The 23,082-nt window shown below is 44.0% G+C and overlaps 1 protein-coding gene across 1 annotated transcript in view; it reads right to left on the reverse strand.

Annotated features, from left to right (window-relative positions):
• Positions 1-2: 2 nt before the first annotated feature.
• Positions 3-23,082, reverse strand: part of ap3b2 (adaptor related protein complex 3 subunit beta 2) — a gene marked incomplete at its 5' end in the record, with an annotated part of 42,388 nt that continues 19,308 nt past the window's right edge. The window contains 26 exons of the mRNA XM_083666718.1: positions 3-286; positions 1,074-1,209; positions 2,964-2,984; positions 3,668-3,765; positions 3,958-4,042; positions 4,352-4,580; positions 6,481-6,590; positions 7,046-7,121; positions 7,312-7,489; positions 7,614-7,803; positions 8,099-8,213; positions 10,952-11,008; positions 12,523-12,641; positions 13,046-13,232; positions 13,447-13,623; positions 14,360-14,469; positions 14,829-14,961; positions 15,431-15,493; positions 15,739-15,810; positions 16,497-16,551; positions 17,681-17,778; positions 18,375-18,569; positions 19,232-19,414; positions 19,683-19,749; positions 20,751-20,911; positions 22,804-22,899. Of these exons, the coding sequence (XP_083522844.1) occupies positions 100-286; positions 1,074-1,209; positions 2,964-2,984; positions 3,668-3,765; positions 3,958-4,042; positions 4,352-4,580; positions 6,481-6,590; positions 7,046-7,121; positions 7,312-7,489; positions 7,614-7,803; positions 8,099-8,213; positions 10,952-11,008; positions 12,523-12,641; positions 13,046-13,232; positions 13,447-13,623; positions 14,360-14,469; positions 14,829-14,961; positions 15,431-15,493; positions 15,739-15,810; positions 16,497-16,551; positions 17,681-17,778; positions 18,375-18,569; positions 19,232-19,414; positions 19,683-19,749; positions 20,751-20,911; positions 22,804-22,899 (3,198 nt within the window). The 3' untranslated portion in view covers positions 3-99. The remainder of the gene's footprint in view (positions 287-1,073; positions 1,210-2,963; positions 2,985-3,667; positions 3,766-3,957; positions 4,043-4,351; positions 4,581-6,480; positions 6,591-7,045; positions 7,122-7,311; positions 7,490-7,613; positions 7,804-8,098; positions 8,214-10,951; positions 11,009-12,522; positions 12,642-13,045; positions 13,233-13,446; positions 13,624-14,359; positions 14,470-14,828; positions 14,962-15,430; positions 15,494-15,738; positions 15,811-16,496; positions 16,552-17,680; positions 17,779-18,374; positions 18,570-19,231; positions 19,415-19,682; positions 19,750-20,750; positions 20,912-22,803; positions 22,900-23,082) is intronic.

Here is a 23,082-nt window from a genome sequence, read left to right on the forward strand (position 1 = left end):
GAGGGAGACATAAGAGCTTCGCAGGTGGTGGGGGGAGGAGTATGCTGGGGTCAAGGGACTAGAGTTGGGGGGGGGGGGGGGGGGGGGGGTGGAGGGCCATCACTGTGTGAGGGCCTGGAGGATGTCCTTAACCAGCATCGTACCAATCACCATTTTCTCACAGTTGACCGTCAGCTGGGCAGCCCCTTCCTCTTTGGTCACCACGGTGACCAGCACAAGGCTGCCACTGGTCACTGTCTTTCCAGCGAACCTGTGAATCGGCATAGGAGGAGGAGGAACAGGAGGGCTGAGTTCAAGTTCAGAGGTCAGAGTATCAAAGAGTGGAAACAAAGATAATGTAAAAGAAGAAGAAAAAAAAAAAGCAGATGACAAAAAGTTATGTGAATCAACAGGTATAAACAGCATCAACAAAATATGATGAATAGAGTCACATTTCCATTCAATGTGAATACAGTCACATTTACATTCAAACTTCAGGCGGTCAAACGGGAATGGCATCTTAAATGATTGCTTGTGCTAAAGAGATTAGAGGAAAAGCTCAGTTGCTGCCGTGGTGGTGACCAGGTCTGGGGTCAATTACTGGACCAGAAAAGTGATCATCCTGAGGTATTTTGTCGGCAGTTACTTCCTGTCTCAGGGGAGGGGACATCAACACCCGGGGCTATGCTAGCTAACAGCCTACTTCTGTGTTCTGCCATGGTCCCCAATTGCAGACAGACACTCAACCACACACTGGACTCTCTTCACTGATGTGTAATCCCCATGTACCTCGGTCCTCACCGTATGGTCACGCTGCTAACTGAAAATGGTCTATAACGTTGATATTGATGAGCGAGTAAATTAGCTATTTTGTCTTAATTTAAGGCTAGGGTTTAAGGTTAGGCATGAGGTTAGGAGTGAACTTAAGGTTAGGGTTAGGGGTCACGGATAGTGTTTATCCTAATAGTGTATCCTACTTCATGAGAAAAGAGTTGCTTAGCAACATGGCCTGACAGTGACGACCATGTACCCGCGTACTCCAAGCCCAACTTCGCTAACTGGGCCATGCGTCTAGCTAACAGTACACCTCATACCTGCACTCCTTGTCCGAGCCACAGGGGACTCTGCTGAGGTTGGCTGCGGTGGTGACCCTCTGGACGATGGCGTGGTCGCTCTTGCATTCTCCCAGGGTCAGCTTCTCAGTGATCTCGTTCATGCCCATCAGCTGACCTGCACGGGGGCGGGGGTGGGGGTGGGGGGTGGGACGAGGGCAAAACAGCAGAGCGGTCAAGGAGTCGAACACAGCACAGCTGGGGTCCGCGTAGGAAGTGGTAAACATTCCATTAAATGTGTGCACAGTACCGAGGGTCCCCATGTTTGTTGTTTCGGAAGGTAAACTGAAATCCATTTGAACACGTGTGAGTCTCTTTTAAAACAGGAGGTATTAACGCATTTCATTTTTAACCAAACCCCCTTGTGTAATATGCCCTGGTATATGGAGGCATTTGTGTCCATACACCATTTGATACTACAAAGAATCTACATTACAAGCTATACAACTATATAGGGTCTCTAAGGGGTCAGAAAACAAGGGACTACTTGGGGCACTCATAGGTTCGGTTAACACTGGGGAGATTTCTATGAGTAAAAGCATTCATGCCTAAATCTGCGTCTTAGACTAGGACTACATATGACGAGCGTGAAAATAGAATCACAAAGGATTTCTCAATGGAGTAAGTAGTAAGAAGAAATCCTACATCCTGGTAAGCAGTTCTGAGGGAATTCTCTCCTGATTATCTGTGAGGTTGCAGGTCTACGCTATTTGCCACATTAACTCAGTTTGTCACACATCCCTGACACATGCAGATCCCTCACAAACAAAGGAAAGGCTCCTCATAGTGTTGGAGTTTCATTTTCTTGCTGAGTATTCTTAATCATTATATTCCTTTTTAAGCTGATTTCAGCAAACCTCTCCTCCAAACTATACTAACTCTTGACCCAAATTACAATTCATCGTCAATTTCTTCACCAAACTGTGAGTACCAATCTTAAAGGGATAGCTCACTATAAAATCTAATTTCTGTGATCAATCACCTACCTTCAATAGTGTTGATACCCCAAGATACCTTTAAGCCCATAAGACCCCATCAACCTTCATCATAATAAAACATTGCAAGCTGCTGAACAACCGGGATATGGACTTAAGAAGTGTCTTTGTTGAGTGAAGGTACTGTATGTGGTTGATCACAGAAATTAGATTTTAGAGTGAACTGTCCCTTTTAAATAGGGCATTTGCGCAAGACAAGCTGTATTCCAGGACGGTACATGGAATGTCAAGACTATACCTGACCACTAACTTGATAGTAGTACTCTATCAAAATGAGATGTGACATAAGCAGCATGCCACTCCCCTCTCACCATAAAGACACACTTCTGGGTGACTGTGGCATAGTGTATGTATTAATTATTTTGTTGACTTCACATGGTTGAAGCAACTTTACATGTGTTTTATAATTGTCAAAACGAAATGAATTGATTCATTTTACATCCCATGTAACACAATTGTGAATTGAAGAGAATTCTGGTTTAAAATGGTTGCAGTGTGTCTTTCTAAGTCTGCCGTCGTCATTTTGACATTCCTTCCATTGTGCTGGCTTGGGGTAAAGTGTGGGTCAGGATTAGTGGATCCAGGAGCATTCCCAGTCATTCCTGGTGAGGCTAAGTGTGAGAGGCCAGGATGCAAGTTAGGTCAGGTCAGTTTATCTGCCGCTTAGTGAACTGGAGATGCATAGTCATTATCACCCAGGCATTAGAAATCGCTGAGGGGAGGGGAGGGGAAGGGGAAGGGGGTGGGGGTGGGGATCAGCTTGAAGCAAGGGGAGATGTTGAGGGGAAGGTGGGGAGGTTGAGTCTTGTGTTGGGGGGTGTTAAGGCAGGTGGCACATAGACAGCTGACAATCACAAGTCTATCAAAGGAAACTTACCTAGGCTCTGTAATAGCTTCTCTATTGGGACCAGTATCAAGAGGGAAGAATGGAGGATATGACACATGTTTAAACACACACTGTGGTTTGATTTGATCTGAAAACGTTGTCCATTGTTAGTCCTTGAGAGTTTACAACTGCTAAAATTGGTGTGAACAAAGACCAAGGTTTCCTAGTGAAGAGTGGATCAAGTTTGTAGTGATTGTGATGTCATCTCATGCCATTGTTATAGTTAGTAAGTATGGTAGATTAGCAAGAGAAAGTAAATATACTGTGATTAAAAAATGCAACTATTTCAACATTTTCTTTTGCCTTTTTTTTTGGTTGACAACCCCAAAGGGTGTTGCCCTGAGAGAGACAAAGATAATCAATTGTGAAACGACGGGTGACTTTTTGACAATCAACTAAAAAAAACTGTCTCACTTCAAATGGTCATGCAGCATTTATTTCAAAACATTTTTTTGGTTTCCATTCATGCATAATATATCCGCCATGGTTCATTTCAAACCTAATTATAGCGAGAATCGCAGTCTCTGTTGAGACTACCCCCACATTTAATACTTTCCCTGCTATCATGGGGCCTAAGGAACAGTTGAAATGTGGTGGAGGGGCCTGTGTGTTGTTAGGGGGTGAATAACAATGTGTTTGGTTGTGTTTTGGATTGTCAGTCCTAGTGATTTCTACGCAGACGTCCCTGCACTCACCTTGTTCCTTCTTGAACTCGTTTTCTGTCATGAAGATAGGCATCATCAGCTCTCCTACCGGTGGTTGGATCGACACAAAGAATTTCCTGGTGTGAGTGCTGGAAATTAACGAGGAGAGATATGGGCATGATTCACTTTGAAGGCCTTTCAACTCCAATTGGATTATGTCCCATCCAACTGAAATATGACAGTTATTTTGGGCACTGTTTTGCTCAAGCTAAAAGGGGCCCGTAGTGTGTAATTACATTTTTCTCTCAGAACTGTGACATCAAAATCATACTCTCTCTCACCAGAGCTGAAAGTTAGCTGCCTGCGTGGAATCACAGAAGTCGATGCCCATCACCACGGTAACGGTCTCACCCGCAGGTAGGACCTCTGACACAAGTTAAGAAAAAGAGAAAAAAAGAGAACAGTCAGCCACGTAGTGTTTTGTTTACATGCACCAAACTGGAGGTTAATTCGCACCTCGGGAGTGCCATCATTCCAGATGAATTATTCATGAGTAAACATACACTGTGTCTTACACAAACAAAGACTTTCTTACCAAAGTGAAAAGGGTATAGATGAGAAAGATATATAAAAATGTTTCTTCCATTTTCACCTGGAATGACCCAGTACCGTCAAAAGAAAAAGGAATGGAATTGACCCTCAACCCTGCCTAATAGTTAAAATGTGTACACTGACCGATTTCAAGGAATTCCTTGATCCTCATGCCAGACTGTAGCTTGGCGTCCTCCAAATGCAGGTTCTTGGCCTCGGAGGTGGCACTGTTGGTGAACTGGATTTGGACAGCTACCATATGTGGGTCAGGGCTGAAGGGCTGCCGACTGAAGCAGTACTCCACAGACAGGCCCTCTCCGGTGATGCGGTGCAGCAGCTCATGGGTTTTCATTGAGCCGGATGGGGTGATGGTCTAAACCGCAGCCAAAGAAAACCCATGGCACAGCACGGTCACACAGGGTTAGGTATGCATATTCATACACATTCATTTATGCACATTTGCACTCAAACTTTAGAACGTCAAACAGGTACAGCATTGTGAGGTCATGTGACAAGGACAGCGTGACAGCCTCGGGGCTAAAGAACTGGGGAGTGAATTGTCTTACTTGAGTTATCTCTGCTGGAAGTTGCCCCACTATTTCGTGGCTACGTCATATCGTCATATCGTCATATCGTCATATCGTCATATCGTCACAGAGTTTTTAAACCCAGAGTTCTAAGTGGCCGTTACTTCTGGGAACGTTCTGCGAAACTGACCAAACAGACAAGAGTGGCAAGAAGAGTGGAATTCTTCCACATTTGTTGTTTCTCAGAATATTTTTTTTTTCCTACATTCTTTTAGGTAAATTAATATGTCATGACTATTTGTGTATATATTGGTTTCAATATTTAGAAATGAAAACAATTTTTATACATAGTCCCCCTATTTCAGGGCACTTAACATAATGGGACAATTGGCTTGACAGGGGTTTCTGGTTAGTCGCATAATTTGTGCATGCATAAGAGGGTTGTCAATGACTAGTATTGATTCTAGGCTTTGCGTTTGCCTTTGGAGTCTGCTATTGATGTCTGACAGACATGAGGACCAAAGAGGTGTCAATGAAAGTCAAGGAAGCCACTATTAGGCTGACAAATCAGAAAGAAAACCTTAGGCTTGCAAAAATCAACAGTTTGGAACATCATCAAAAAAAAGGAAGACTTCTACAGTGGATGACCGAAGAACGCTTAGAATAAGAATAATAAAAAAAAAAAAAAAAAAAAAAAAAAAAAGACTGTCCCACAGATTAGCAACACTCTCCGTGTGAGAGACCAGCAACTCTCCGACGTTGGCGTGAATGTGTCAGAGATTACCATGTGCTGAATGCGTCCCAAGCCGAAACACAGAGGCTTCACTGCATGGTGCAAACCACTAGTAATCCTCAATACGGACGGTCAGGTTACAGTTTGCTAAAAAGCCTGCAGAGGTCTGGAAAAAGGTCTTGTGGACCGATAAGACAAATATTATCGTGTACCAGAGTGATTGCAAGAGGAAAGTTTGGAGAAAAAAGGATCTGCCCAAGATGTACAGTGCATCATACTTTACCACCTCATCTGTGAAACATGGTGGAGGGGGTGTTATGGTTTGAGCATGTATAGCTGCCACTAGAACTGGCTAACTTGACTTAATTGATTATATAACTGCGGAAGTGAAGTCAAGTGTACAGAAACATCTTGTCTGCTCAAGTACAAGCAAATGCCTCCAAATTCACTGAACGGCACACCTCATCTCGTCCCGTTACTTACCCAGGGCACCGTACAGTATGTGTTTTCCAATGGATTTCATTGAATGCGAAGTGCCTTTGAGGTGCCAGATGCTCTGCCAGTCTTTCCCGAGCTGTCTAACACCAGCCCCACATTACTTGCTTGGCGTGTGCGAGCAAGCGTTGAAAAAATAATTAAGGTTTACATTCTCATCAATTCCACATTCTAATTTGAAAATCCTGCCTATCTCATGCATTCATATGTCATTTAGGTAATTTCGCTCGCCTGTCCTCATCACTTTTAATGTGGATATGCAACAATGATAGTCTGTCATCGGTGCTCGCGCGGTTGTAATAATGGGGTTAGTGTTCAATCTGGCTGCATACTAGATTATAATGAGGACCGCAACGGAAATAAATCAGTAGATTTTATTGTGTTTTTAATCCTCAATCATTTATAATGTGTGTATAGTTGTACTCAAATGGCTGAGGCAACTCTTATGTGTATTTTAAATGTGTCAAGTCAAGTAATTATTTCAGTCATTTCTGTCAGAATGGGTGTATTGTATTTACCGTCGGGGACATCACTGTGTCTGTCAGGGACAAGCCCTCCAGGTCCGTCACCAGGCTGTTAGACGTGAAGTTGTTGACAGGCGTGGCTTGAGGAGATGGGGTGGGGTCAACTAAGAGGACGAGGGATGTGTTATGCACACACACACGCACGCACGCACGCACGCACGCACGCACGCACGCACACACACACACACACACACACACACACACACACACACAGCAGAGAAGTGATTACATATTTTTTTTCTTTTTACATTTTTGACATTTAGCAGCTGCTTCTATCCAAAATGTAAAGTAAGTGAATCATCTATACATCAGTCATCATAAGACAAAAATCGATGCTAGGACCAGGGTTCATTGGCAGTCACAATGCTAGAAGATGGAAGGATTACTTTCTTTTCTTTCTCTTTTTCTTTTTACAGTAGAGGAACTCTACAGGAGAGGTAGGGGGTAGTGGGGGGTGAAGAGGACTTTAGTGATCTGTTTGATGTAAGAACAAATCCTGAGATGTCCATGTTAGGGAAATAATTGAATTTACCGTAGAGCAAAATGTGGATTAACTTACAGTCGTCAAAATCAAGTAGAGACATTTCTTTCTTCTCTTTCTTGCTTTCTTTTTTGGGTGGTTTAGATGCAATGGTCTGGAAGAGAAAATTGTAGAAACCAGCCTTGCATGATCAATGCTTGTTGTCGTTCCCAGGTGTACCTCTAAGTGTGTGTGTGTGTGTGTGTGCGTGCGTGCGTGTGTGTTTGTGCGCATGTGCGTGTGTGTGTGTGTGTTTGTGTGTGTCATGGTTTGAGTGCATGGTCCATTCTCACAAAAAGCTTCACCTTTTTCTTCTTCTTAGACTCTGCCTCAGACTCCGATTCCTCTGACTCCTCCTCCTCCTCCGATTCGCTGCTCTCTGATTCGCTCTCCTCCTCCTCCTCCGACTCGGACTCAGACCTACTCTTCTGCTGTTTGCTCTTCCTCTGGCTCTTCCTGTCCTCCTCTGCACTGCTCTGCTCGCTGCGTGTTTTAAAGATTTAAAGATTTCATGAGCGATTTCGAATTCAACCGTCATCCAGGCTGTTTACCGGCCTGGTGGAACCAGCCTGACCATGAATAATGAATGCGAAAATGTGTGCTTTACCTTTCACTTTCCGGCACCGGTTTCTTTACTTTAATCTTCTCAACCGTCTTCTTTTTTTTCTTCCTCGCTTCCTCCTCCTCGTCTTCATCCTCCTCGGACTCCGACGCCTCCTCGCTCTCGTCGCCCTCCGATCCCGATCCGCTCTCCTCGCTGCCGCTGCCGCTCTCCGTCCCGCTGGCTGTGTCCGACTCTGGTGTGGGGGGGAGGGAGGGAGGGGGAGGAAGGTGCATGGGAAGGGTAAGGATTACATCTACTTCATAAAGATTCTGCCTCTTACTAAGGTAGATTCTGCCTCTTACTCATGCTATGGTACCTAAACACACTCATACAGACAGACAGACAGACAGGCAGACAGACAGACACACACACACACACACACACACACACACACACACACACACACATGCATGTACATGGTTGTCAAACTATTCCACAATGTGTGTGAAGTTGTACTGGCGATGTGTGCTGGGCACCCCCCTAGTTACCACTGTCAGCTGACTCGGTGGGCCCAGACTCTCCCTCAGAGTCCGAGTAGAAAGGCTTCTCCACCTTCTTCTCTTTCCTCTTCTCACGGCTGCTGCACTTTGTCCACTCTGGCACCTGGCAAAGGGGTCAGGGGTCAAACAGTCAGTCGTCACAGAACGACAGCAGCGCTCGACGGAAGCAGAGACAAGGACAGAGAAGAGGCAGCGTGGCCATGAACGCATCTCCCTTGGGAGCCAGAGTGAACCAGGAAAACCCTGTGCAAGTAGGCACCAGTCTGTGGGGTTCTGCACAATTGCCATAGTATAAACATTAACCATGCTTGTATCTATTTTGTGTTTATAGTGTCAGCACCAGGTGATGCCTTCATGGCCAGTGAAATAGTGTTTTTATTTACAGTTCCATTAAAGAGGTGATGTCCTTGAGGAGATGTCCATAGCCTCATTACACGGAGTAGTAGGCTTATTCTTTTCTATCCTGTCCTCAGTGGTGTGACAGTTGTTTTTCATACAAACACCAACCCCCAGAATGCAACTTCTGCATTCTGAAGATTTGCATTGTGTGAGGACTGCTGAAACTTCTGAAGGAATCGGCTCTTTAATGGTATAGAGACAGAGGAGGGGGGTGCTGCATTGGGTAGTTTGGCTGAGCTAGGCACATAACAGCAGCTACGGAGGCCGGGGGGGTCAAAAAGCACTTTTTGGGGGGCTCTATGGGTTGAGGCTCAAAGAGGCAGGGCTCTTTGGCACTGACTGACTCACGCTGGTTAAAGTTGTGACTCTTTCGAGCAGCGTAATAACCTGGCGGACGGGGGAAAGAAAAAGATTGGAATGGAGGTGAGATGAGAAAAGGAAGAAAAGTCTACAAGAGGTCAAGAAAGCAAGCAAGACAAAAATCACTGACAGGGAATTGAGTTGCACTTCTCAATACTGTGGGTTTAAAAAATAATAATAAACAGTTTTCAATAATAGCAAACGTAACAATAAGGCTTTAAAAAATACTTGACTTTAACACAAACTCCTTGATGAATTATTCTTTAACATACTTTGATAAAGTTTCACCTGTTAGAATACTTATACATTATTTAAAAGACATATATTTCAAGAAAGAACTTAAAGAAACATTTCACCGATGATGACCATGACTCAACAGCAAACTATAAGTGGTCTTTGTTGTATAAATTAAAATGTTAATATGTTAAAACATTTTCACAAATAAGTGAGAAAATAGCCTTTTATTGGACCAGGGAGTAATATATGCGGCTCCCAGATAGCCACGGAGGACTGTCTACGCTAAAATGCACGTTAGTAAACACAAGTGATGTATGCACTAGCGCAGTGCTTATGGATATCAACAAACCAGGCAGTAGCAAATCCTGGAACGGTAAGCTCACTCCTTCCTAAAGCTCCTTGTAGTTTTCAAAATCATGTGATTACATCCAAATACGTCACTTCAGGGTAAAATCTTCAAACTAGCGATACCTAGCTTTTGATCCGCAGAATGCATTTTGAAGCCGTTTTCACATCCCCACACATTCGCAAGGTGATCTGGACAACACTTTTGAGGCCAAAATCGGTGAAGTGTCCCTTTAACCCCAAAACAATTGAAATTACTTCAGAGACTATGCAGTTTACTTTTAAAGTTAATGTCATACATTTATCAATTTCGTATGGTTAACATAGTCATTACGACACATCAACTATCAATGCCTATTCAATGACAAAGCATGAGGTGGTGGTGTTTGCTAATCAAACTTTGCCATGGCAGTGCAACAAAGATGGAATGATTGATCCAGAGGGATTGGAATGGTGGAACAGTGGAACTGGTAAAGGCAGATTTCGGAGAGCAAACAAGGTCAGCAGACACAGCAAACCACGCAGAATCAAAGCATCGCCAACAGACATGTGAACACATGCAAACCAACCCACATAAAATCCTCAAATACAATTTGGATTTGGGCTTGGACTTACAACAATGGACTTGCACTACACACTATACAGCTAGTTTTGACCCTACTGTTGCTGGAGGACAGCTCTCACCTCAGCTAAAGGGTTTGGATTCGGGTTCAAAATCACATATTTGGTTCCTTACCCTGAAAGGAGTCTATGGACAAGGACAGACTTCTATTCACTCTTTGGTTCTGTTTACCTGGGGACTGTCACTGAACGCTAACTGGTAGCATTTTCAATCAAAAAACAATGGAAGTCAATGGACCCTAAATTAGCGTCTAGCAGCTGACAATCCTTGCCAAGTTTCCTGACAACAAATGCATCTCTGTCTAAATCAATCTACCGTTCCCTCTGCACATCCTTCTGCAAATGTGGTCCCCTCTGCCATCTCTCAACTTCACATGCTACTACAACGCCACCAAAAGCCCCTCTACGAAAAACAAATTCCAACTTCCAAATACTGAACCCAACGTGATGTGAAGCGTGAAAAACGTCATAACCTCCAACCTCTTGTCCTCCTCTCTAAAGGGATCATCTTGCTGGTTGTGCAGATTTTATATTCAATAGCCAACTACTTGTTCTGCATTCAGCGATGCACTTGATGCTGTTGTTGTTGATCTTTGTATTTAAAACTGTAATACAATTACGGAAATAAAACTGGAAAAAACAACGATGGTACCACTGAGCTGTGGCTAGACCGTGGGTCACATACGTTCTGCCTACTGCACATAGCCTGCTGTTACGCCTAAGTATCCATAAGTTGAGATAGATGTCATTTGGGTGAACTATCCCTTTAACTTTAACGCCCTGCTTTATGTTTGCCTGTGGTACAAAGAGATAGAAAGAGCGTAGAGCAGTAATTAAAAAAAATTAAAAAAAAGACACTGCACTCCCAAACAGGGGCACCTCTCTCCAGTCTCCTAGCAGGCCGATCCGCCCCTCGCTGGTGGAGACATCCTCTAGCTGTAGGCCGGGGGCACACAGAGAAAGAGAGACCGTCAGAGAGAGGTCAAGAGGTCAAGGGTTCAAAGTGTAAAATGGTCCAAAAAAGACCGAACAACCACACCTGTGACCTCATCTGGAAATCTGCATCGGCCATGAATGGAATGTTAGGGCGAGAGACCATGGAGACCGACAAAAACATCATAAAACAACAAACAACAAACAAACAAACAAACAAACAGTTCACAAAGCAACGATGGCCAAGTGTGACAACCAAATCAGACATTGATGTCACTCCGTCCCCCTTGCACCAGTCAAAAATGCAGAGTGGTTTTGTTCTCAGGTAGATTTGGTTGCGTGGAGGAGTGCAATATCAGCGTTTTGATTCGATGTCCATCTTGGGCACATATTGCCGAATATGAAACCGATGGTACGTGGAATGATAGGGTGGAGTAAAGGGGCCATTGGGCAGGTAGGGTGAATCTTGGGTGTTTTGGTTTCAGGGTTAACTGTAGTATGTGTGAGTCTGTGAGGTGCTGATTGTGGTATGTGATATCTGTGGTTAGTCATGGTGAGTCATGCTGAGTCATCCTTTATTTTTCCTGTCAAGCGAATAGTATTACATCTGTGTAATCTGTGAAATGGGCTATATCAATAAAGGTTATATCAACATGATTTGATGTACTGTACAGTCAACTGTAACAGTAAAGTTTGATTTGATTTGACGTACTGTACAGTCAACTGTAACAGTGAATTTTGAGTGTGTTTGGTGCCTCATTTCTGTGCAGCTGAGCTGCATTGCTGGAATTGAGCCTTTTGTCCCCCCTAACCCATGTACCATTGGCTCAAACAGTTGAGAGGTCACCAAAGTGGGGGTCAGCTGAGCGTTTGTTGACCAATGGAACCCAGAGCAGCAGAGGGGGTACGGGTAGCATGAGATTCGATACATCTAAGCCAGTGGGCTAGATGCCGGTATAATTTAATTGGCAAAGATGTCTGTATCAGTGTTGCTATCTAACCTCAGCTGTTTGTCGTTATTCTGGAACAATACACGCTAACGTTACCACTGTCTACCACTGTCTACCACTGTCTACCACTGTCTACCACTGGATTAACACTGTCTACCACTGTCTACCACTGTCTACCACTGTCTACCACTGTCTCACCACTGGATTACCACTGGGGCAAGAGTCCTCTATTTCACTATCAATTCTAGATTGGGTCTGTCACCAGTGGCAGTACTGCATGTGGAGCAGCATCCCTTTGGAAATGCATGGAGGCCAATAGGGATGTGCTCTACGGTGATGACGTCATGGCGATGGTGAACGAGGTGCAGATCGATGCAGGGTGACGATGGGGTCAGTTATGTGCGTTTCAGTGCTCCCAGTGAGACAGTGCGGCCCCCTCTGAGGCGCTGCCCTCCTAGAGGAACGCCCCCTCAGGCCCCCCATCTTTGGGTAGCCCCCCGGGAAACCACTGAGGGCCCCCCTGTCTCTGGTTGTTACTGTTTCCACTGCACGCACAGACTCCTTCACCTCCACGTTGCGCACGGAGGGGTCTGGGGCGGCTTCGGGCCAATCGGGCAGCTCCTGGTAGCCCCCAGCCTTGGTGTTAAGCAGGTGGGACAGCGAGCCCAGCTGGAAGTGGTCTCGGTCTGGAAGTAGAAACAAATCATTCATGTCAACAACGGCGTATTCATATGGATGGACGTTACACAGCCATGGCCTCATTCTCATTCGCTGTTAAATGTGATGCTGACCTCACAAAAACAACATCAATGGCAATGGACTATACAAGTATTATAACGTATAATAATGTATAATAATGTATAGTATCGTATCATATTATATCGTATTGTGGTCCTCTGTGGCTCAGTTGGTGGAGCATGGCGATAACAACGCTTAGGTTGTGGGTTTGATTCCTGTTGGGACCATATATACTGAAATGTATGCACTCACTGCAATGTAAGTCGCTTTACATCAGCTAAATGGCTTATATACAGTATATATGTATTGTATTCAGAGACCATGTCTCCCAATGGTGGCGCTCGTGCCCTACCTTTAAACGGAGATTCAAGGACAGGCGCGGGCTTGAGGGCGAGGAACAGCTTTTTAGCATATTTGCTGAGGGCACCACTCTTATCGGTGGGCACGATGAGCTGGCGAATGAAGCGTGCCCGGTCACGGATGTCATAGTTCTGGTCGTATTTGGCCAGGTTGAGGACGTACTGAGTAAGCAGTTTGGTCTGTGTGGAAGAGGGGGGATAGGGGGAAGAGAGAAGAGGAGAGGAAAGGGAATGTTATGTGCATCTGGAAAAGGGACAACGACTGTGAATGGGATACCTGCCTATTGGCACAAATATGTAGCATGCGGGTGTGTTTTCTCCAAAGGGTGGGGGGAAAAACCATAACAAACAAATAGACAGTCAAGTGCTATTCCATACGATATGCCCGCCTCACCTGTTTGGAATTCGTCAGGTAGAGCTTGGCAGCCAGGTTGATGATCTGCAACTTGACGATGTCCTCCTCGTTGGTGAAGGTCTTGGCCATCTTCCTCAGGACATCGGGTGCGATCTTGGGCACATGCTCACAGTACTCTCCAATCAGCCACAGGATACTGGCACGAGCCATGGGCACCTGGTGGGCAAAGAGGGCACAGCAAGGGCAATCCCACAGGGTAAACAACTGGCCAGGCAGGGAAAGCTACTGTAGATGCATCGAGGTAGGGTGGTGAGGGAGTCTGTGCTATGTGCAATATGTGTGTTATACAGAAGATGTTCCAATTTAGAATGAATTTAAACCATGATGCAACTACACTCCTAAATTTAGTCAGCAACTCTACCAAACATCACTCAAAACTAGACGCTGAACTGAAGTCTGTGCCCAGTGGTTCTGTAGTCACCTCTGGCACGGTATCTGTAAATGTAACCGAGTTGAAAAGTGAATAAACTCACTCAGAGGTTGAAATACCCCCACCTGCACCATCCAATTGCTAGCTTTTCAGTGGCGTAGCTGGTTTCAGTGACAGTCATGTGTTTTTTAATTTTTTTTTAAATATGTTTTCAGGGCATTTCTGCTTTTATTGAGATAAAGACAGTAGAGGTAAGACAGGAAGGATGGGGGTAAGAGAGAGAAGGGATGGCATGCAAGATATGTCGAGGGTCGGAATCGAACCAAGAACCTTGCGATTACGTGGCATGCGCATTAGTGTGCTACGCCACCAAGCGCTCCAGTGACAGTCATGTGTGTTGGCAATACAGAGAACGCAGGTTCGGGACTTGTGTGAGGTCGGAGTACGAGTTTGCGGCAGCGTGACGCCGCCCAGTCATGGTTGACTGCACTGTAGGTGTCAACGGTCAAATCGTAGACTCACCTGAATGTTGTCAGTGAGTTTAGCCATGTGCTTGATGATGTCACTGTGTCGCTCCGGCTGCATCTGAAGCAGCTTCTTAATCACCACCACTGACTCGGCCACCACCAGCTCTGCAACATGGTTACATTTTCATCAGGAACCTTTATCTCACATTCGATTACTGTATCTGCCAATTAATTAATCAATCAGTCAATTAATTAATTAAATAAATTAACTATTAACTACCACCAACTCAGCCACCACCAGGTCTGCAACATGTTTACTGTATATATTCACGCACACACACACACACATACACACATGCGTGCGCACACACACACACACACACACACACACACACACACACACACACACACACACACACAAACACACACACACACACACACCATGACTGTACAATTTTTTGTCATAAAAAAACCCTCCACCTACAATGTTCACTATGAGTAAACACCATGGAAGCTCTACTAACCATCGCGGTTGGAGAGCAGCTGGACCAGGCCGTTCAGACAGGTGTCCCTCACCTCCCCGATGTTGGTGGCACAGCGGCCGATGGCCTGGATGGTTGCAGCCACAAAGTCCTTATCCATGCTTTTAATGTATGTCTGCCGGAGAGAGGGATTTTACAATACCAGCACAGTCAACCCACAACAGCATAGCAAATGGTAGAAACAAATGATATAGAGGAATCATGATCGTGATCATGATAGACTATTCCTTTGGTTCGGTTGTACCAGGCAAACTAAATGTGCAGCTCAAGTATTTGAAAGTTTCAACTTTACTTTAAACATTTTGGTCCCCGTAGGGACATTCAGTATACGACACACCAAGATATATGACAATATATCTGGACATATGTTATATATTTATAAGGGTCAGGTGCAGAAAGCCATCTCTTCTCCAGTAAGCTTTGACCAAGATCCATTACTAACACCTGCTTAGTAATTTCTCTAAACAAGTCAAGCCGACTATACTGTAGATATTCTCCCCATCAGTATAAATTGCAGTCAACCTATTTAGATCTTTAGATGTTATTATGGTCCAGTGACACAAATCTCATCCATCTCACTGTACCTGAAATTCCCTCAGAATGGTAGATATGTTTGTCTCATTGGCCAGGTTGGTCAACACCTCCAGCTGTTAAAACAATTAAAATAAAACAAATGTATCAAACTTGCATTGAAATAATGACATAATGAATCTCATTAAAACATGAAATGAAATTACCTGACATATTGTTTAGTATACATACTAACAGCATTACCTCAAAGTACACATTTCTCTAAATATGAATTTTAACATGGCGGCGCAATATGTGAATTAAATAGCATTTTATTTATGTACGATATATATTTTAAGTATTATTTAAGTATTTTAATCACCTTGAGGACTTTGATCGGTGTTGGGTCAGTGGAGCGGATGTAGAAACTCTTCAGGTAGGGTTCAAACATCCCCTAAGAGAGTCAGAGGGGCAAACATCACACCAAGCTCACGCCAGGACGCCTCAAACATCACACCAAGCTCACGCCAGGACTCCTCAAACATCACACCAAGCTCACGCCAGGACGCCTCAAACATCACACCAAGCTCACGCCGGGACTCCTCAAACATCACACCAAGCTCACGCCGGGACTCCTCAAACATCACACCAAGCTCACGCCAGGACTCCTCAAACATCACACCAAGCTCACGCCAGGACTCCTCAAACATCACACCAAGCTCACGCCGGGACTCCTCAAACATCACACCAAGCTCACGCCAGGACGCCTCAAACCACAAGCACAGAACTACTCCATTCCTTTTTGCATTATTTGCATTCGACTTGACAAAAACATTGTTGCTTTTTCTGTATTTGTGACGCCCCATGATGGAACTGTGATGATTGTGAATCTGATTATGTGTAGACACATGTTGTGTCTATGCTTTGTATGGGTATATGCTGACATTGTAATATTGTAAAATAAATATAAATAAAAAATAACTGCTTTATAGAACCACAAGTAATAAAAGCTAAAGGACAATGGAATTGTCCCATTGCTCTTATAGACCTTATTTGCCTCGCAAGGTTACAAAAGACTTGGTACACCTCTCACCTCTCCCTTCTTCAAACATTGCAGATCATATAGAGAATTCAACTCACCCTTCTCTTGATGCTCATTGTTGCCACATTCTGAAGGACAACATACTGGACTTCACTACAGGGGGGAGAGAAGGGGGGGTGGGGGTTGGGAGAGAGAGAGAGAGAGAGAGAGAGAGAGAGAGAGAGAGAGAGAGAGAGAAAGGGAGGGAGAGATAATGTTATTTTAATTCATTAATTTATTAAACTTTATTTATTAAATTTATTTATATATTTATTAAATTTACAAAAAAAATATGTTTCCCAAGGTTGTAATAGTTTAAGGCTTTTTTCAATATGGTTGGTTGGTAACCATGTTTTAGAGGATCTAGAATACTTTAAAGTTTAACAAATAAACAAACTAATAACTGGATATACAAATTAGGTTTGACATTATGTCACCTAACTAATAAATAGCGCAAGTTATTTTCACACCTACAAACAACCTCACATATGCACACACACTTGATATGCCAATGTTATCCAGTCCTGGGTTCAAACTGTATTTCAAATACCTAACTGTGCTTGAAAAGCTACCTCGATTGTGAGCGACGCAAGCCACCCCGCACACAGTCTGTTCAGCCTCCTGCCTTCTGGAAGAAGGTATAGGAGCCTCCGTGCCCACACCACCAGACTCACGAAAAGCTTCATACCCCAAGCTGTCAGGAAGCTAAATTCTCTCCCCTCACTTCCCCCAGCCACATCCTCCTAGCTGTCAGGAAGCTGAAACCACCCCCCCCCTCCCAACCCTTCAGCCCCCCCCCCCCCCCCCCCCCCCCCCAAAACACACGGACTCTGGACAATCCACTATTCTATTGCTACAATGCACTATTGCACTATTATTTTTTTATACATAATACACAGTATTTGGCTGCTATTTTACTGTCTTTACTGACTGCTCTTTTTGCACTGTTTAAATTATTTTTATTGAATGTTTTACTTTTAGTATGTGTTATCTGTTGTGCCTGGGCACTTTATCTGTCTCACCGTGGGAGAGTGAGAAACGTCCTCTCGATTCCTTTGTATGTCTTGACATGTGAAGAATTGACAATAAAGCCACTTTGACTTTGACACTTTGACTTTGACTTGATTGAGTTTGCCTGGCACAATGGAACCAGTAGAATAGTCCCAAAAGTGCAAACCCCCGGGGCCCGGGGCTTCTAGTGTTAATTCATTCATTCATTCTGTCAGGGACAGTCGACACTGACCTGTGACTCCTCATGAGGCGTACCAGGGCCTTGGCTATGACGCCCACCTCTGCTTTAGGGGCCAAGTGGAAATACAGCTGGGCAACAGCCATCACCACCTAGAGTGAGAAGAGGGAGGAAGGGAGGGAGGGAGGGACGGAGGGAGGAAGGGAGGGAGGGATGGAGGGAGGGAAAGGGGGGAATAGCGGGTTAAAGGAGGCAGAGAGAGATTAGATTAGATACAGGGGGTACATATACAGAGCCCTCAGAGATTCTCAGCTTTTATTTGAGGGTATTTGTGTACATATTGGTTTCACCATTTAGAAATGACAACACTTTTTAGACATATTCTCCCTTTTTCAGGGCACCAAAAGCAATGGGACAATTGGTGTGACAGGTGGCATCACATCATTTATGCAGGCATAAGAGAGCTGTCAATGTCTAGTATTGATTCTAGGTGTCTGTTGGTGTCTGTCAACATGAGGTGTAAATGAGAGTCAAGGAAGCCATTATTAGGCTGAAAAAAAACAAAAACAAAAAAAAACTATCAGAAACTAAAAGTTTAGGCTTGCCAAAATCAAACGTTTTGCAGTTGGTCATAGCAGTGGATAATTCTAAGCTCAATCAAGCACAACTCAAGTATTTATATATATTATTTAGCATTTAAATATTCTGAATGGTATTTGAACCCGGGTCTGAGCAGTAGTACACTCACCGCTGCATTACGACTTTGCAGTAAGGGCTTGGTGTTCCTCAGCAGTAGCCTGTGGTCTGGGTCCATCACGTAGGGCTTCCTCTTAGCCATGGCAGCCTCTTTTGCCTTCTTCTCCTCCTCTTCCTCATCTTCATCATCATCATCCTCATCATCGGAGCCATAGAATGCCTTCTCTCCCTCCTCCAATAGGGACTCCTATAAAGGAGGAGGAGAGATATGAGTTTATATACACACACACACACACACACACACACACACACACACACACACACACACACACACACACAAACATTTGAATACTTTATTCGGGTTCACAGTAAAGCTTTACATCAAAGAACCCAAAATATAACAAAGATTTGTCATATAGATATCATGGAAACAAGTGGCACTGTTTTCGACACACAGCTAAGCTTCCCATAACAGCTGACACAGAGCAGTATCTGGCAAGCTGCTTTTTTTTTTTCTTTGGGAAAAAAGGCCACATACTGTGAGGTAATGCACATGTCCAAACCTGCCAAATGCCAGTACCATTAGCTGACACCAGAAGACAAGGCCACTAATAAGTGTGACCAGGGGCTGGTTTTGTAGAAAAGGCTTCCTCCATGTACAACGTGTCATCATTCTCACTGAACCAACTTTCCATAACACGGGAATGCTTGTGAATTTTGACTGTTGATGGTGACACCTGTCTAACTTCACAAGCAATTAAGTCAACAATGTGGTCATGACTGGCAACGTAAAGGCCTTTGTATGCATGGCAGCCATTAGTGATATGTGCCACTCACTCCCTTTGACACACACACACACACACACACACACACACACACACACAGCCAATATTTGCTCCCTGTCCTCACGTTCATGTTGGGGTTGAGGAACTGCGTCCTGGCGTAGCGCGTGAGCATGTTGATGATGACCACCTGGCCCCATTCCTCCACGTCGATCAGCAGGTTGCACAGCTTACGGTAGTTCTTATGGATCAGGTCAATGCGTTCAGGACAGACCTCCTCGAAAGCCATGACGACACTGCCCGCCACCAGCTACACATGCACACACACACGCACGCACACAAGCATGCACACACACGCACGTAAGCACATGTACATGCACACACACACACACACATGCAGACAGAGGGAGAGAATATAATGTAATTACGCTTCACTTAGATCTCAAAGATACAATGTATATTGCAATGTGACATACACTGTAGTGCATTCTAAGGCTTAAACCATTATCACATAAAGTGACATAGCATCTCATTGTCTCTGTGTTAGCTTGTTGGCTAGAGTGAGATATTTAACCCACCGTGGTTTTATCAGCTAGGAGCTTCTCAATGACCTCGATCAGCTGGTCCTTCTGCTCAGGGTCCAAGCTGTAGCGAGAACATTTACATTTATGGCATTTAGCAGACGCCTTTATCCAAAGCGACTTACAACAAATACATTTGTTTAAGTAAGTGAATCATCTATCCATCAGTCATCATAAGATAAAGTAATCAATGCTCGGACCAGGGGCCATAGGCAGTCACAATGCTAGAAGAAAGATTTTTTTTATTTTGTATTATTATTATTATTAACAGGAGAGAAACTTGTACAGGGGGGTAGTGGGGGTGAAGAGGGCTTCAGGAGGGAAAATTTGACTCTGGTGGGACTCGAACCCACAACCTTTGAATCACTTCACTAACGTTCACCTAGAAGTCCAATGCGCTATCCATTGCGCCACAGAGCCACTAGTTACAAAAGAACACACACACAACTCACACACGCACGCACACACACACACACACACACACACACACACACACACACACACACACACACACACACACACACACACACACACACACACACTAGACACACTAAATAGACAATATTTCTGTCTATTTCGGGGGACAATATTTCTCTCTATTTCGGGGGACAATAATATAAATCTTGTAGCATCTCTTGAAGCCATTTTAGGGGATAAGTTCTGCAAGTGGAAATCACTACAATCACAGTACGGTACAGTACCTGCAGAGTTGTAGAGAGAAACTTGTACAAGGGGGTAGTGGGGGTGAAGAGGGCTTTAGGAGCGAAAATTTGACTCTGGTGGGACTCGAACCCACAACCTTTGAATCACTTCACTAACGTTCACCTAGAAGTCCAATGCGCTATCCATTGCGCCACAGAGCCACTAGTTACAAAAGAACACACGCACAACTCACACACGCACACACACACACACTAGACACACTAAATAGACAATATTTCTGTCTATTTCGGGGGACAATATTTCTGTCTATTTCGGGGGACAATAATATAAATCTTGTAGCATCTCTTGAAGCCATTTTAGGGGATAAGTTCTATTCACTACAATCACAGTACGGTACAGTACCTGTAGAGTTTGGGGATAGCGTGAGCAGCGGTCTTTCTCACATAGGGGGACATATCGGAGGCAGCTTCTTTGATGGCCAGCATCATGATGGGAACGATGATGGTGACTCTGATGCTGGACAGGACACGCAGAGCACTGGCCCGGATCAGCTGGTTAGGGTCCTACAGAGAGAGAGAGAGAGAGGGAGAGAGAGAGAGAGAAATTGCTGCTTGAAATCTGTTGTCACTACTATACTGTACTTGTGATATACATTTCATTGTTGTCATTGATTAAATCATATCCAAGGATGAAATATTGATTGGCTATTAGTTGGAGAAAGCGGAGAATGTGAGTGGGAATAGGAAATATGAGGATCGGAAGAGGTGGGAAAAGGATGATAGACAAGGAAAGCAAAAGTGTGATGAGAATAGTTGTGGTAGGCTGAATAGGTTAGGAGAGAGACACAGAAACAGCTACCTCCAGAGGTGGAAAGCAACAAATGAAAGCTACTCACGTTACCGTTATTGAGTAGATTTTTCAAGGATTTATACTTTTTTTTTGTGGTATTTTTACTTTTACTTCAGTATGTTTTTAAGTAAGTATTCTACTCCCCTACTTTCCCTTTTTTTTTATTTTTTTATTTTTATTTTTTAAACTTTTTAAATTTGTTACAGAGCACAGTTATATCCATAGCTAAATCATTAACGGGCAGGTATTAGCAAAAAAAATTAATTGGATCGGTCCTTTGAAGGAGTATAGGATGGAGAAGGGGATGGAAGTTGTAGAGGAGGAGGAAGATACCGGTCACAGAGACAACGTTAGCAACGTTAGCACCTGAGGGAGAGAAGGAACACGGACATCCCTGGCCGTACCTAAATGAGCTGTTTGACATGAAAGACATCAAAGGCAACAGCTCATCGTGCAGTGTAAGCTCTGCCTCCCCAGGAGGGTGGAATTATCTGCTAACTAATTATAAACTAACTGTGATTACATATTTGGCAATTTGCTGGCCAGAGAACATGCTAAATTTGTTGCTAATTAACAACAAGCTACGGCTAGTTAGCTTTGTAGGACAGATATTTGGAAAAACGTGATTTTCATTGTTCAGCTGTCGGTGCGCGGGCATCACTAGTGTGAGTGAGTGAGTGAGTGAGTGAGTGAGTGAATGAGGCAGTAAAAGGATGGATGAGTTAGTGGGTCAGTAAATGACTTAATTTTATGTTTTTATATATTTTCAATTTAATATGAATTATACTGAATCATGCTGCTTGTTCTTACATGTATTTCCTCTCTTACATTCATTTCCTCTCTTCCTCTATAAAAAACATTGCATGGGAAATCGTCTGCATCAGGTCATGATGATGAAATGAGCTTATATAACTTTCTTAATATTACTTTCACTTAAGCTACCTTTTTACTCTTTTACTATTTTTAAGTAGTTTCCTGGACTACAAGTTTTACTTTGACTTGAGTGAAATTTCACTGAAGTAATAGTACTTTTACTTGGGTGGGTTAGGGTTTCAGTATTCTTTCCACCTCTGACTCTCTCATATCACCAACCTCCTCTAGTATCACAGGCTGTAAGGCTGTGTGTGTGTGTGTGTGTGTGTGTGTGTGTGTGTGTGTGTGTGTGTGTGTGTGTGTGTGTGTGTGTGTGTGTGTGTGTGCGTGCGTGTGTGTGTGTGCATAGATGCACGTCTGTGTGTGTGTGTGTGTGTGTGTGTGTGTGTGTGTGTGTGTGTGTGTGTGTGTGTGTGTGCGTGTGTGTGTGTGTGTGTGTGTGTGTGTGCATAGATGCACGTCTGTGTGTGTGTGTGTGTGTGTGTGTGTGTGTGTGTGTGTGAGTGTGTGTGTGTGTGTGTGTGTGTGTGTGTGTGTGTGTGTGTGTGTTTGCTGAGATGCCAAAACTGAAATCATTAAAAGTGAAAACCTCACATCTCCATTGTTGCCCTCAGGGGTCCACAGCCGTGTTTTAACTGTGTTTTTTTTCCAAACCACAGTTCAGACATTGTCTTATCCCTCTGAGTAAACTCTCCTAACCCTTATTATGATTCTACATGAATCTCTGACTGACCTTCAATCCGCGCTGGAAGGTGGAGATAGAGAGCAGGGCCAAGTCCTGCTGTTCCTCCGCATAGCGAACCAGGTACACATACACCAGCTTTTTCACCTAGGAAAGAGAGATAAACTAATACATAAATGGCACGTTTCACCCCCCGTCCCCCGTCCCCCTCCCCCCCCTCCTTGTGACTCCGGTCATTGCTGTCAACTTACATTGCTTCAATAAAGGTGAATAAAAGCCAAACTTGTTATGACTGGGTTGGGGTCTCTTCAACTGCCACATACAGTTCAG

The sequence above is a fragment of the Argentina silus genome, assembly GCF_951799395.1.
Source record: "Argentina silus genome assembly, chromosome: 3".
Taxonomy (NCBI): domain Eukaryota; kingdom Metazoa; phylum Chordata; class Actinopteri; order Argentiniformes; family Argentinidae; genus Argentina; species Argentina silus.